Genomic DNA, 12,232 nt, shown 5'->3' with positions numbered 1-12,232 from the left:
AGAGACAAATGATGTTGACTCCTGGCTCCTTGGAGTCTTACCAGTCTGGGACGGTCCTGTGATGGTGAGGAGGTGTGTTGTCGGGAGGGCCCCCCCGTCCCCCCACCTCCCTATTCCTGCAGCACTCTCTCCTGGGAACAGCACCCTCTCCTGGGAATAGCACCTTCTGGTCTGCCCCAGGGCCTCCTGGGTCTGTTCTGGGCACTTGCACCAGATTTGGGGAAAGGAAAGAAAACAAGAGTTGGAAAACCTTTCAGTCTTAGCTTTGTTTTCTTCCTCTAACCAGCTTAACAAGATTATGTTTAAAGTTTCCAAATAAGATTATACTTCCCTCCTCCAACAAGGGCATTTAGGAGTATTAACCCACTGGATTTCAATTCTGTGTGTCTTTCCAGAAAGAGAAGAAAAGTGGGCTGCTGAAGCTTCTTGCTGGGGCGTCTACCAAGAAGAAATCTCGCTCCCCACCATCCATTTCTCCAACCCACGATGCCCTGGTGGCAGTGGACACCTCACTCCAGGGTGCTGTGGGACCCGAAGTATCCTCACTGTCCATCCATGGCAGGGCAGGGTCCTGCCCCATAGAGAGCGAGATGCAGGGTGCAGTGGGGATGGAGCCACTGCACAGAAAGGCAGGCTCCTTGGATCTGAACTTCTCCTCATCTCCCTCCAGGCAAGCGCCTCTCTCCATGGCTGCCATCCGTCCGGAGCCCAAGCCTTTGTCCAGGGAGAGGTAAGGGCAGGGAGGGTGGGCTCGTATCCTCTGGGGCCTTGGTATGGGCTGGTCTCTGAGATTGGAGTCATTTTGGGGGAGCAGTGACAACAGGGATTTTCTGAGGATTAAATTTACCAAATGTCCCTCTTACCCACATCTACTCAGTTCCTGAGCTTGGATGGTGAGCATCAGATAAAAGGCATTAGGGGGGCGCCTGGGTGGCTCAGTTGGTTGAGCATCTGACTTTAGCTCAGATCATGATCTCGCAGTTCATGAGTTCGAGCCCCACCTCGGGCTCTCTGCTGACATGTCTGAGCCTGAAGCCTGCTTCGGATTCAGTGTCTCCCTCTCTCTCTCTGCCCTCTCCTGCTCGCTTGCTCTTTCTCTGTCTCCCTCAAAAATAAAAAATAAACATTAAAAAAAAGATAAAAAGCATTTGGGAATGAAGAGGAGCCTATTTCATGTTCTGAATCCATATGGGTCCTGAGTTTGGGATTTGCAAGGGATTCATCAGGAAACTTGGCAGAACTGATGGGGCACTGATCCCAGAGAGTGAGCAATGATGCTAGTGAGAGGACTGTCTCCCCTCAACCCTGTGGGAAACCTGGAGTGGACCCCTGGACTGAGTCCCATGGCCTGTGTACCCCACCCCAGAGGCAGCTTTTCTTGAGGCTCAACCCACTCTGACATCTTAGAATTATAAAACATTACCCCCAAATTGGCCTCAAGGTATATAGTCTGTTGGGTTAAACCATACAAAAGTGACAACATTCATTTTTTTTTTTACCAAAACCAGAAATTTCATAGAGTTCAGCCTAGAGTTATACAGAGCAGTAAACTGAGTCCACCGAGGGCCCTCACGTGCTTGACTTTTATAAGGGGTCAGAGGCTGGCATCTTGCTCAGCTGATGGGCCCATTTGAGTTAGTCCTTAGAGAGCTTCAGATAAGGGCTGAAGGCACTCCAGTGAGAGGTGATGGTGTCCAATCTGGATAGCACAGAAGTACTTTCCCTTCCATGTGCCTTCTTTGTTGGAACGCTGCTTAAATAGTAAACATGCGAGCAGTCTCCTCAGGAAACAGTCCTGGCATTTCTGTCTGAATCCTCCCTCACCCCGGACTCACTGCCTGATGGCCAGCTCCTCCCCATGGACCCCAGTGCTGAAGCCTGAGAAGGGCACCACTGTCCTGAGCATCCACTAACCCCCAGTGCCAATGCAGGGCTAGTTAAGTTCTGTCTAAATGGGGGGTGACACGCCTTTTCTGTCAAGGCCTAGATAGTAAATTCTGCAGACACTGCAGGTCTCTGTCACAACTCTCACCTCTGCTGTGCCGGCATGAAGGCAGCCATAGACAATATGGAAGCAAAGGGCGTGGGCACTCCAGTAGAACTCTACTTATGGACACCAAAATTTTAATTTCATTTAATTTTCTTGTGTCATGAAATATTTTTCTTATTTTGATTTCTTTTTCAACCATTTAAAATTGTAACAGCATTCTTAGCTCTCAGACCACACAAATAAGCTGCAGTCCACTTTGCCAAGGCATACCCAGATGATGGGCTTCAGGGCTGGGTTGATGCTGTGGTGTTGAGATCCAGCGCCACTGAGAGAACAGTCTCCATGGGCAGCGGAGGGACAACATGAGCTGGTTACGGATTTCCGATAAGCAGTTGTCATGTCAGTCCATATTTACACCTGTTTTTAGAATGAAAGCTCTGTGCTCTGTGCAGGGGGAGATTCAGACACTCAACAATCAGTATGGACTTGGGCCATAAACACCCAGAATGGCCATGCTGTGTATGCAGCTTAGCATCTGCTGGCATTGTTCTAGGTGCCTTGTGTGTGTTACCTCAGGTGATTCTTGTAACAACCCTACGAATTTAGTATCCCCATCTTCTTGAAAGGCTAAGTAACTTGCTCGAGATTACACAGCTAAAAGTAACTAGCCAAGCCAGAGACTGAATTCAAGGCTTTCCAGCCACAGAGCCTGGTCTCTGAACCACTTTGAGGAGCATGGTCAGCAGCTGCCCAAGGTGCAACTTGCCCACAAAGGGATCTGGGTGTCTCTGGCTTTAAAACAGTATGGACCGTATCACAGCCTTGCCAGGATATCAGCATCTGCCTCTGGATCCTCAGCAATTGATCACCACCCCCTTGTTGGTTCAAGATATACTTGCTGTCCAAACTCCGTCACAGCAAGGATCCATTACTGTGAGGTGCGTTCCCCACAGCAAACCCCCAGGCCCTGAGGAGACTGGATTCACACCTTACCTCACATCACACACACACACATACACACACCCCCACCACCTCACCCATACCACACCCCACACACACCAAACACGACACCACACCACCTGTGCACATATAGCACATACCACACACACGCACATCCTCAGACATACACACATGCACAACATATACCACACATCTCACAAAAATACCACACAGACACCATGCATACCACATATCACACATTCACCACACACCTCATACCACACCACACACATATACACACCACACACACACACATACCACATACACACTTAACATACATCTCACACAAATACCCTACTCACACACCAAACACATACCACACCACACATGCACACACACCATATACCATACACACACACACCACACACACATACACACCACACACACACTTCACACACACCATATACCACAGACACCTCACATCTCACACAAACACCACACACACACACACACACACACACACACACAGGCACACATGTTCTCTTTCTTTCTCCATTTCCCTCCAAGGAGCCTCCTCCAACTTTGGGCAGCTCTTTCATGTCAGAACCTTCATCCTTCCATAAGACCAACCCCCAGATGCCTATGATTTCTTAATGTGGTTCCCAGTCCCTCTGCCCCAGGTAACAAAGTTGGTGGCTCCTGAGAAAGATAGGCCGAGATATTTCAAAGCTGTTCTCATGTCTCCCCTAAGTTTCTGTTCTCCCTAGATCCCTCAACTTCCAGACTCCTTAATAAAAGGTCTTAAAATACCCTGTTCTACTAAACCATGGAAGTCATGATTAACTAGAAAGATCAGAGAATTACTCTCATTCTGTGAATATTCCATCTAATCAGGGCTTATTGTACCCAGAGACTTTTGGCACCCTGCTTGTCCCCAGCACTCTGTGAAGCTCATTAGCGATGAGAGTTTTCAAAATACAGCCTGAAATGAAACTGTTGCCTAATGAGCCCCCAATGCCCCCTTCTCTCGCCCTGTGCAGCCCCTAGGCTGCCTTGTGTCCTAGGAAGCCCCAGCATGTTGGAGCAAGGGTGTAACAATGGAAAGGCTTAGTCTTCAGGCTGGGACAGCTCCAGAAAGTGCTTGGCCTTGGGCCCTGCAGGCTTGTGAATAAAACTTAGCTCACAGCTGGAGGGGAGCAGCTGTAACAGGAATCCCTGCTATGGAGGCCCTGGGCACTCACTTGCAAGCCACGTATCTGCAGAGTGCCTGCCGTGTGCAAGGCCACTTTAAGGTTTGAAGGGGGGAGAGCAGCAAAGGGCAGGTGGCCTCAGATTCGAGGCTTCCACCACTAGCTCACTGAGGAAGGGGCATCTCTCACCTGGAGTGGCTAGGCTCTGGGTGCTACAAGGCTGCCTCTTGCATGTTCTGAGTGTCTCCTATGTACAAACTCCCTGAGATGTAACAATTTCCCTCCTGAGGATTCAGGAAGACACTGGGAGCGTCTCTCCTAACTGTTCCCAGAGGAAGGAAGTTTAGGCCGCCCAGAGGAGTGAACCATGGAGAACTCCCCCAGGTCTGGTTGGCCAGGCCTGCACGTCAGCTCACTAGAGGCAGGTTCAGCTCTCAGGAGATCTATAAGAGCCAAACTCACAGGCCTGATGTGTAAACCAGAGTGCCGATTACTAACCCTTCCTCGGGAACCTAATCCTTGGACCATCTGGACATGTTATGCCCTATGGACAATGTGCAGGGAGCCACATTTCTGGAGGTTACTTGGGGAACTCATAACAGCAGTATAGTTATGGGATCCAGTAATACTGTCTAATGTCCCATCTCCCCAGCAGGGATATGCTGACCCTGGGCAGGTCTGGCTGAGTTCTTGGGCCAGCCGCCCTGCACCCATCCTCTGGATGCCTGCCTCCTGGCTCTCTTGAACCTCAGAGAAGTTGCAGAGTGGCTCTGAAATATCGGCACACTTACCTCTTATCATCCATTTCACCCAAATAGGCATCTTCATTTCTTCGAGTCCCAGTTCCCCCATATACAAAGTGGGGATATTAATACCTATCTGATAGTTATAATATTTGTAAAATGCATAGATCAATACCTGGGAAATTATGAATTCATAATAAGAGCAATAATAACATATTAAATGACGTATATGATTATATGAAATGGTATGACATATACAATAATAAGATGGTGGTGCCCCCAATGTTGCCTGGCACCCCTTCCTCTACTTTTTATTGGCACAATCTTTTCTCCCATATGTTCACACACTCAGTCTATTTATCCTCACCTCTTACTGGCCTGTGAGTTGTTTGGCTTTATTAGGATTTAAGTTTTTTTGATCTATTATGTGTCATGGTAGGCAGAACAATGGCTTCCCAAAGATGTCTGTGCCCTGATCCCCCAAACTGTGACTTACATGGGGGACTTACATGGCCTAGAGGAATGAAGGCTGCAGGCATGATAGAAGTTGCTAACCAGCTGACTCTAAAATGGAGAGATTATCCTGGATTATCCAGGCGGGCCCAGTGTGATCACAGAGTCCCTCTAAGGAGAAGAGGAAGGCAGCAGAGAGGGTCAAAGTGATGCAGTGTGAGGACTCAACTGGCCATTGCTGGCTCTGAAGATGGAGGAAGGGGCCTTTGGCCAGGAATGTAGACAGCTTCTAAGAGCTGCAAAAAGCAGGGGAGTGCATTACTCCCAGAGCCTTCAAAAGGAATGCACTCTGGGTGACTACATTGGATGTCTGACTTAACTGGAAGATAAGAAATTATGCCACTAAGTTTGTGGAAATTTGTTATAACAGCAACAAGCACCTAATACATGTGCTGATATTGTAGCTTAGTGTTTGGGGTTTAGGCATACTCTTATTTCCAAGTTCCTAGAGGGAAACTGCTCTGTGATGATCACATCCACCATCTCGGGGGTCACTCGCCCTCAGTAGGCACTGAAGCAAATGCTCTGAAAAGCCTGCCACTCAGAGGGCCTCCCGGTGACCCCTGTTGTCAGGAGGAGAGCAGGTGACACAGGAGGAGGACATGCCAAACCTCACACATAAAGCTAATTGCAATATGCAGTGGTAAGAATTCATTCTGATTTTGAGCCTTTTGATTTCCTGAATCTTATGTCTGAAAATTAGTTGTGGTTGACCTAACCTTAACTCAGCACAAGGCAGTCTCTTATAATTTATGACGCCACAGTCATAACACAGGAGTAGCTGCCGTCCTTAACTGTTCATTTGGCCCTTTGTGTCTATAACAGGGAGTATCAGTTACTTTCATGCAGCAGGAAAAATAGCTCAGAGTCTTGGAATGATCTGGACAAGAACGTTAAATGCTCGACTCTTATACATTAGGCCCACATCATCCATCTGGGCTCATTAAATCATTGAATTACTCAGAAGCACCAAATTACTTTTTTTTTTCTAGCAAATTACATTTTCAGAGTTGCTTGTTTGCTTCACATCTGGCAGTTGAGGCAAAAGCCAAAACTTGTGTTTGAAGTCTGAGAAATCATCTCACTCTTTGCCTTCTCATCCTTGGGGAAGAGAAGGAGGCAGGTGTTTGGAGAAAAGGTGGAGGGTGGCAGAGAGCCACAGATAGGGCTGGTGCTGGTCTCTGTAGCTGCACACACGGCCTGAGTGCCGGACATATGGGAACTGATTTTACAGACTATTCCTACCTCCTCAAGGCCATCTGTCATCGGGGAGTGGCCAGCAGGCAGCCGTTTGCAGAGATTCTGGGCTGAGAGGAAAGCGAGAGGCATACTGTATTTTCTCTCTCCTTTATACCCCCAAAGCCAGCATCTAGAGCCTAGAGAGTTATGAGAACTGGCCCAACCCTCCTAAACCTGCAGCCCTTCCAAAGCACTCAGCATGCCTGGCCAGCCCTGGTCCCTAAGCAGTAGGAACCCTGCTTGCCTGCCAAGTCAGACTCAGGAGTCACCTTTCTCTCTCCGCCCTGGTCTCAACAGCCTGGAATAAACTGGGACCGTGAGCTCCCCAGAGCAGAGCCTGGGTCTTCTCTGCCTGTGCATTGTCTCCTCAGCCTTCACAGCACCAATCCCAGATGCCCCAAACCATGGCTTCCCTGTCCTAACCCCAATGGGCCAGCACCCCAACCCCTCTGAGCAGGTGGTTGAAGAACGAAGACTTGCCTAGAGCTTTCACCTTAATTCTCAAACAATAGCAAGTTAAACATTCACCCACAGAACTTGCTGAAAATCCACACTCCTGGCCCCATTCCCACAGTTTCATCAAGTAGGTCTGGCACAGAGCCAGGATTCTGACCTAGAGGCCCTGAAGTCTACGGCCACATTTGAAGAAATGCTGACATAGGAACTCTTTTGGTTATAATGTCCTGGTTTTCCAAAAGCAGAATATACAGGTCAGAGGCTTCACATTTAGAGCCCCTTGAGGATCCTCAGGACAGCCAGCTGCTTGGGACACCTGGATGATCTCTTTCAGAGGCCATGTGTATGGCTGTGGCTTATGGGGGAGGCAGGACCCAGGGGACAGGCCTTCACAGCCGACAGCCCAAGGAAGACTGAGGGAAAAGGAATATCCCACCTTCTTGCCCCAGCCAGTGGGCCAGGACCACAGCCAGGCACTGCCAGGGAAGAGGGGAGCAGCAGGACAGTGACTCCTGGGGGTGGCCTTTCTAGTCCAGGTCAGGCCCTGGGCCTCTGAGTCCCAGCATTGCCAACCACCCAATATGTGGTTCCTCCCAGGTTCATCTCCTATGCATGGATGGATGACCCAGTCCCTTAAGGCCTGCTGGTCATCCTGCTCCTGGGCCATTAGTCTGGCCAACGTCCCCCTCCTATGGCCAGTGGCTGACAGCAGGAGCTGAAGTGTACACTGTGGGCTGGGGGGAGGCATTGTTTGCTGGGTGGTTGCTATGGAGCTGCAGGCCCAGATACAGGCACCACTGGACCTCTCTGCGCCAGCTGCCACCAGCCACTGACACCTTTGCGCCTCCGCCTACCTGGTTACTCTGGCTCCCCAGCAGCTCCACCTGACTGACAGCACCACCCCCCGGCCTCCAGGTGCCCTCCTGCATGTATGAATAGTGCTCCTGTGTGCAAGTCTTGTCCTAGGCACTGGGCACACCGCAGGGAGCACAGGGTAACAGTTGCTGCTCTGGGGGCTTGCATGCTAGTGTGGGAGACCTGTGCTAAGCACTAAGCATGGTGAATAGGGCCCAGCTGGCTTGTGGAAGGCGAGATTGCTCCAGAGAGAGCATCAGGGAAGTGGCAGGCAAGAGCAGCCCGGGCAAGGGAGTCCTGAGCTGGGGGAGATTGAGGAGTGCACATGTGCTCAGAGAGCAAAGAGAACACAGAAGCCTTTCCCCAACTTTGGCTTCTGTTCTGAGCAGAGGAAGGCTGTGGTCTGCCTATGTTTTCACTGTGTGGTTGCTGACTGCAGAGAACCTGGAGTGGAGCGAGGGTCCAGCAGGGGTCCCAAGTAGGGCAGCCTCCATGACCAGAGAGGAACCCTCCAGATGTGGGTGTAACTCTCCAGATGTAGGCTCTGGAGCGACTTCCAGCTAGGGGTTTTCAGGGATTGAGAGTGGTTGCATCCTCCCGGCTATAAAACCCACCCACAGTTAGGACTTGGACATTGCAGAGAAGCTTCACTTCACGTGCCCAGTGGGGTGGGCAGGTCCCTCTCAGCTCCTCCCTCCTCCCCCTCAGCATTGAGGTGCAGGCCCAGTCTAGTGTTGAGCACACCTGCCCCTGAGGAGTTCCCTGAGGGGGCAGGGAGGCACAGCTGGCTGGCGGGTGGGGACAGAAGATTCCAGACAGGCTGAGCAGCAGCGAGGAACATGGGCACCAGGGCACATGCTGGTTTGCCTTTGGTGGTGTTTTAGAACATTGACCCTCAGAGTGAGCACAACTTCTTTTTAACCTTCCTCTGAGGCCCGGTGGACAGGTGTGTGGTGTGGGATGTGTGCTTGATCCTGGGGCTCTGGATCCCCAGCCAGCTGCCAGCCAGAGGGTCAGATTTGTCTCAGATTCAGGGAGCTGTGCGTGGCAGCACCCAGCGCCCCCACCCATGCCCTGGACCTGCCGTAGCCATGAGGGGTCCTCAGGGGTCTGTGCTAAGTTAGAGCTCAGGCTCACAGCTCCACTTTGAGTCCCCTATGGGAACAATTATGTCTCCAGTTGGATTTTATGTCATGTTGGTCTGAAATGAGGTTCCACAGAGGCCTCAGAGGCTGCAGGGAAGCACCCAGGTTTTTCGGAAATGAGATGTGTAAAATATTGGGCTTCATTTATGATGTGATTTCATCCAGTTCAGGTGCTAAGGTAACATTTTTGGAGCACATTTAAAAAGAGTGACCATTTTACCATACAAGGTCCAGAACACTTTCACACATCGTGTGGGACATCCATTTAAGAGGCGTCCCCCACCCTCCCTGTTCCTCAAAGAAGCTGACACTCCGGAGGTCAGGACAACTAGCCTGGCATCATGCAGCCAGGACAGGACAGAACTGAGGACACAACTAAGTGTCCCGCCCATACCCCAGTGCCTGCCCCAGGACTGAAGTGGCTGTCCCAGGCCCCACCTCAGAGGAGGCCACTGTCCAAAATGGGCTGGAGGGAGAGACTGTCTCTCAGGCAAAAATGTTCCAGCTGCATAGATCAGGCTCCAAAAGGACACGGAGGGGAAATTATTTTTTAATTTTAATTAAAAAATGAAGAGGTGGTGTAAAAATTAAAATCAAAGTAGAAATTTTTAAAAGTGGGGGAAGTAACCCCAAATTATAATAATTACACCAGATGGGGAAAAGGAAAGGAAGAACAAAGAGAGAGACCTTGCAAGCAGGCCCTGGGGTGTCATCCTCCAGCCTAGGGTCAGACTCACCCAATGTGGTATCTGTTTCCCCCCCCCACCAGGTACCGCGTGGTGGTCTCTTACCCTCCCCAGAGCGAGGCAGAGATCGAGCTGAAGGAAGGTGACATTGTCTTTGTGCACAAGAAGCGTGAGGACGGCTGGTACAAGGGGACCCTGCAGAGGAATGGCCGCACCGGTCTCTTCCCGGGAAGCTTCGTAGAGAGCTTCTGAGGACACACTCTCCACACCCCACTCCCCAGGCATGAAGGCTCCCTGGGATCCCCAGGGCACAAGGGAAGTCAAGGCTGTCCTGAGGGTCCCAGGTCCCTTTCAAGGCTCCTGACATGGCCACCCTGGATGGGGGTGGGAGCCCATAACCCCCAACCAAGAGCACACCCTGGGGTTGTTCTCTGACAAAATGCTTCCCTCTGCGTAAACTGTAAAGAAATATCTTTGAAAAGAGAAGCTGCTGATGCGGGTTGATTTGCTCTGTGACTTACTGCTAAGCTGCAGCATTCTTGTTTGCTGCCTATGCAAGGCCGAAAGCTGCAGAAGGGCTGTGGGGGTTGGGCGGTGGGCATGGCGCCCAGGGCGTTTGAAGATTGTCTTTATGGGTTGCCCTGGGCTTCTTGGGGGGGGGGGGTCCAGATTGCTCCATCACCTCTCTATATACCTCAGTCACCTGCCACCTGGCCACTCAGCAAGGGTGTTCCTGGCCCAGGGCCTTTGCTGGGTCCCCAGAGTCCCTGGGGAAGCCCAGCATGCAGCTCCTGTTGGAGGCGCAAGATCGCACTTGGCTTTGTTTCCTGCCCATCGTATTATAAGCCACATGTTTCGTTTTGCCGCCACTGTCCCTTTGCATTGCTTCTTTCTTACAACATCTTTTTAAAGTAAAGCTGTTAGACTTTCTATATTTCTAATAGGTCATACATTGCCTATTTTTCATACATCTGGTGCTGCCTTTTTGTAAAACCAATAATGACTTGGTTGAGCTTGAAAGAAAAAATGTCTGAGATGATAATCAAGTGGGCAGAATTTTTATATGTACCATGTGAATTTTGGAAAACTGAAAAGTCCACGCACTCAATATCAGTGTTGGCTACTATTCTGTGGATAAGAGGGAATCCATTTAAGTGGTTGGAGGGAGTTTAGAAAAAGCCAATTTCTTTAAACCTTTACCAAAGCCCCATGCTATGTCTAGACAGTGGTAATTATTATTCAAGAACTGGAAGCATTTCAAGTAAGGGTCACTATAATTGCCTTTTGTGTGGCAGTAAAAAGAACATGAAGGTCAACCCCAGCCTAGGAAGGCAGAATTTTCCTTTTATTGCTTTAGAGAAAATGACTACAATTAGCATTATCAAAGTATGATTTCTCACTACTGAAATGTGTAGTTTTTAACCACAATTCAGATTTCCCACCCTATGATGGGTTTGTCTTTTTTTTTTTTTTTTTAATAAATGTGTCCCTATCAGGCAGTACAAATATTGGTCTAGAGACTGGAAGTACAGTGAGGAGAACAAGGGATTTGAGGCATTGCTGCAGATTTGAAGAATTCAAGGGAGCTGGGAGAAGAGACAGGATGAAGAATACCTTTGATCCTGGGACCTTGGCCTGGGTGGAGTCCATTGAGGCCTCTTCATGAGCCCAGCAGCCCAGACCTGCCATAGAAACAGACTGGAGAAGCCCTGTCATGCAGGCAGTCTTGTTCTCGAGAGATTCACACCTTAAGAATACATTCTTGTCAGTTCAGAGTCACAATTCATAAACTCCCTCTCTCTTTATTTTTATAAAGCGACTCAAGTTTAAATTAGGCTGACTAAATTAGCCTTTGGTAACATAGGATCTCCCTGGTTTTCAAGGATGCAACAAAATCCAGAAACACATTCCCTTGCCTGGTGGAATGCCTTTGAAATACAAAACACTTATTTTCAGAGCTCCTATTTGGGGATGTGACTTGGCTATTTGTTACTGCCAGGTGGCTACCATGACGGTGGGATCACACCTAGACAAAGGCTCTTCTCCTCTCTCCAGATAATCATAGATTTAATAGACTTGAGAAATTTGTTCTGAATCAAAGAAAGATGAAATCCAACTTAAACCCAGGGAGCCCTACATGAGTTAATGACAACCAGAAGGTATCCATTTGCCATTGGTGCCAAATTAGTTGTCTGCCATGCACAAAAATCATGTGCTTGTTTAAAATCATGCCATCACCAAAAATGTGCATGGATTAACACACTGAGGGAGACACGTGTTCCTCAGTGAGACCAGAACTAACTCACATCCCCAGATAATAAGGAAAGCCTTTTTATTTTTTTTTTTTAACGAAGGCAGTTACCAAGCAACAGAATAGACTAACTTGGACCTTCTTTCCTCTCTCAGCCACCACCCACACAATGCTCGTGGTAGGTAGGAATTGATAAACAGCCTAGTGACTGTGGGTGAGGCAGCC

General features: G+C 49.4%; 1 protein-coding gene across 1 annotated transcript in view; it reads left to right on the top strand.

Moving 5' to 3' along the window:
• SH3RF3 (SH3 domain containing ring finger 3) overlaps positions 1–10,321 on the top strand; it is a 368,418-nt gene extending 358,097 nt beyond the window's left edge. Inside the window, exons 9-10 of the mRNA XM_047069059.1 lie at positions 396–730; positions 9,840–10,321. Coding sequence (XP_046925015.1) covers positions 396–730; positions 9,840–10,008 — 504 coding nt within the window. The 3' untranslated portion in view covers positions 10,009–10,321. The remainder of the gene's footprint in view (positions 1–395; positions 731–9,839) is intronic.
• Positions 10,322–12,232: the final 1,911 nt, after the last annotated feature.

Source organism: Lynx rufus, unplaced genomic scaffold (genome assembly GCF_022079265.1).
Source record: "Lynx rufus isolate CCGP_SWC_20201006 ecotype Redwood Valley unplaced genomic scaffold, mLynRuf1.p SCAF_8, whole genome shotgun sequence".
Taxonomy (NCBI): domain Eukaryota; kingdom Metazoa; phylum Chordata; class Mammalia; order Carnivora; family Felidae; genus Lynx; species Lynx rufus.
Note: the sequence above shows the minus strand (reverse complement) of the source record. Positions and strands in the feature narration are given on the sequence as shown.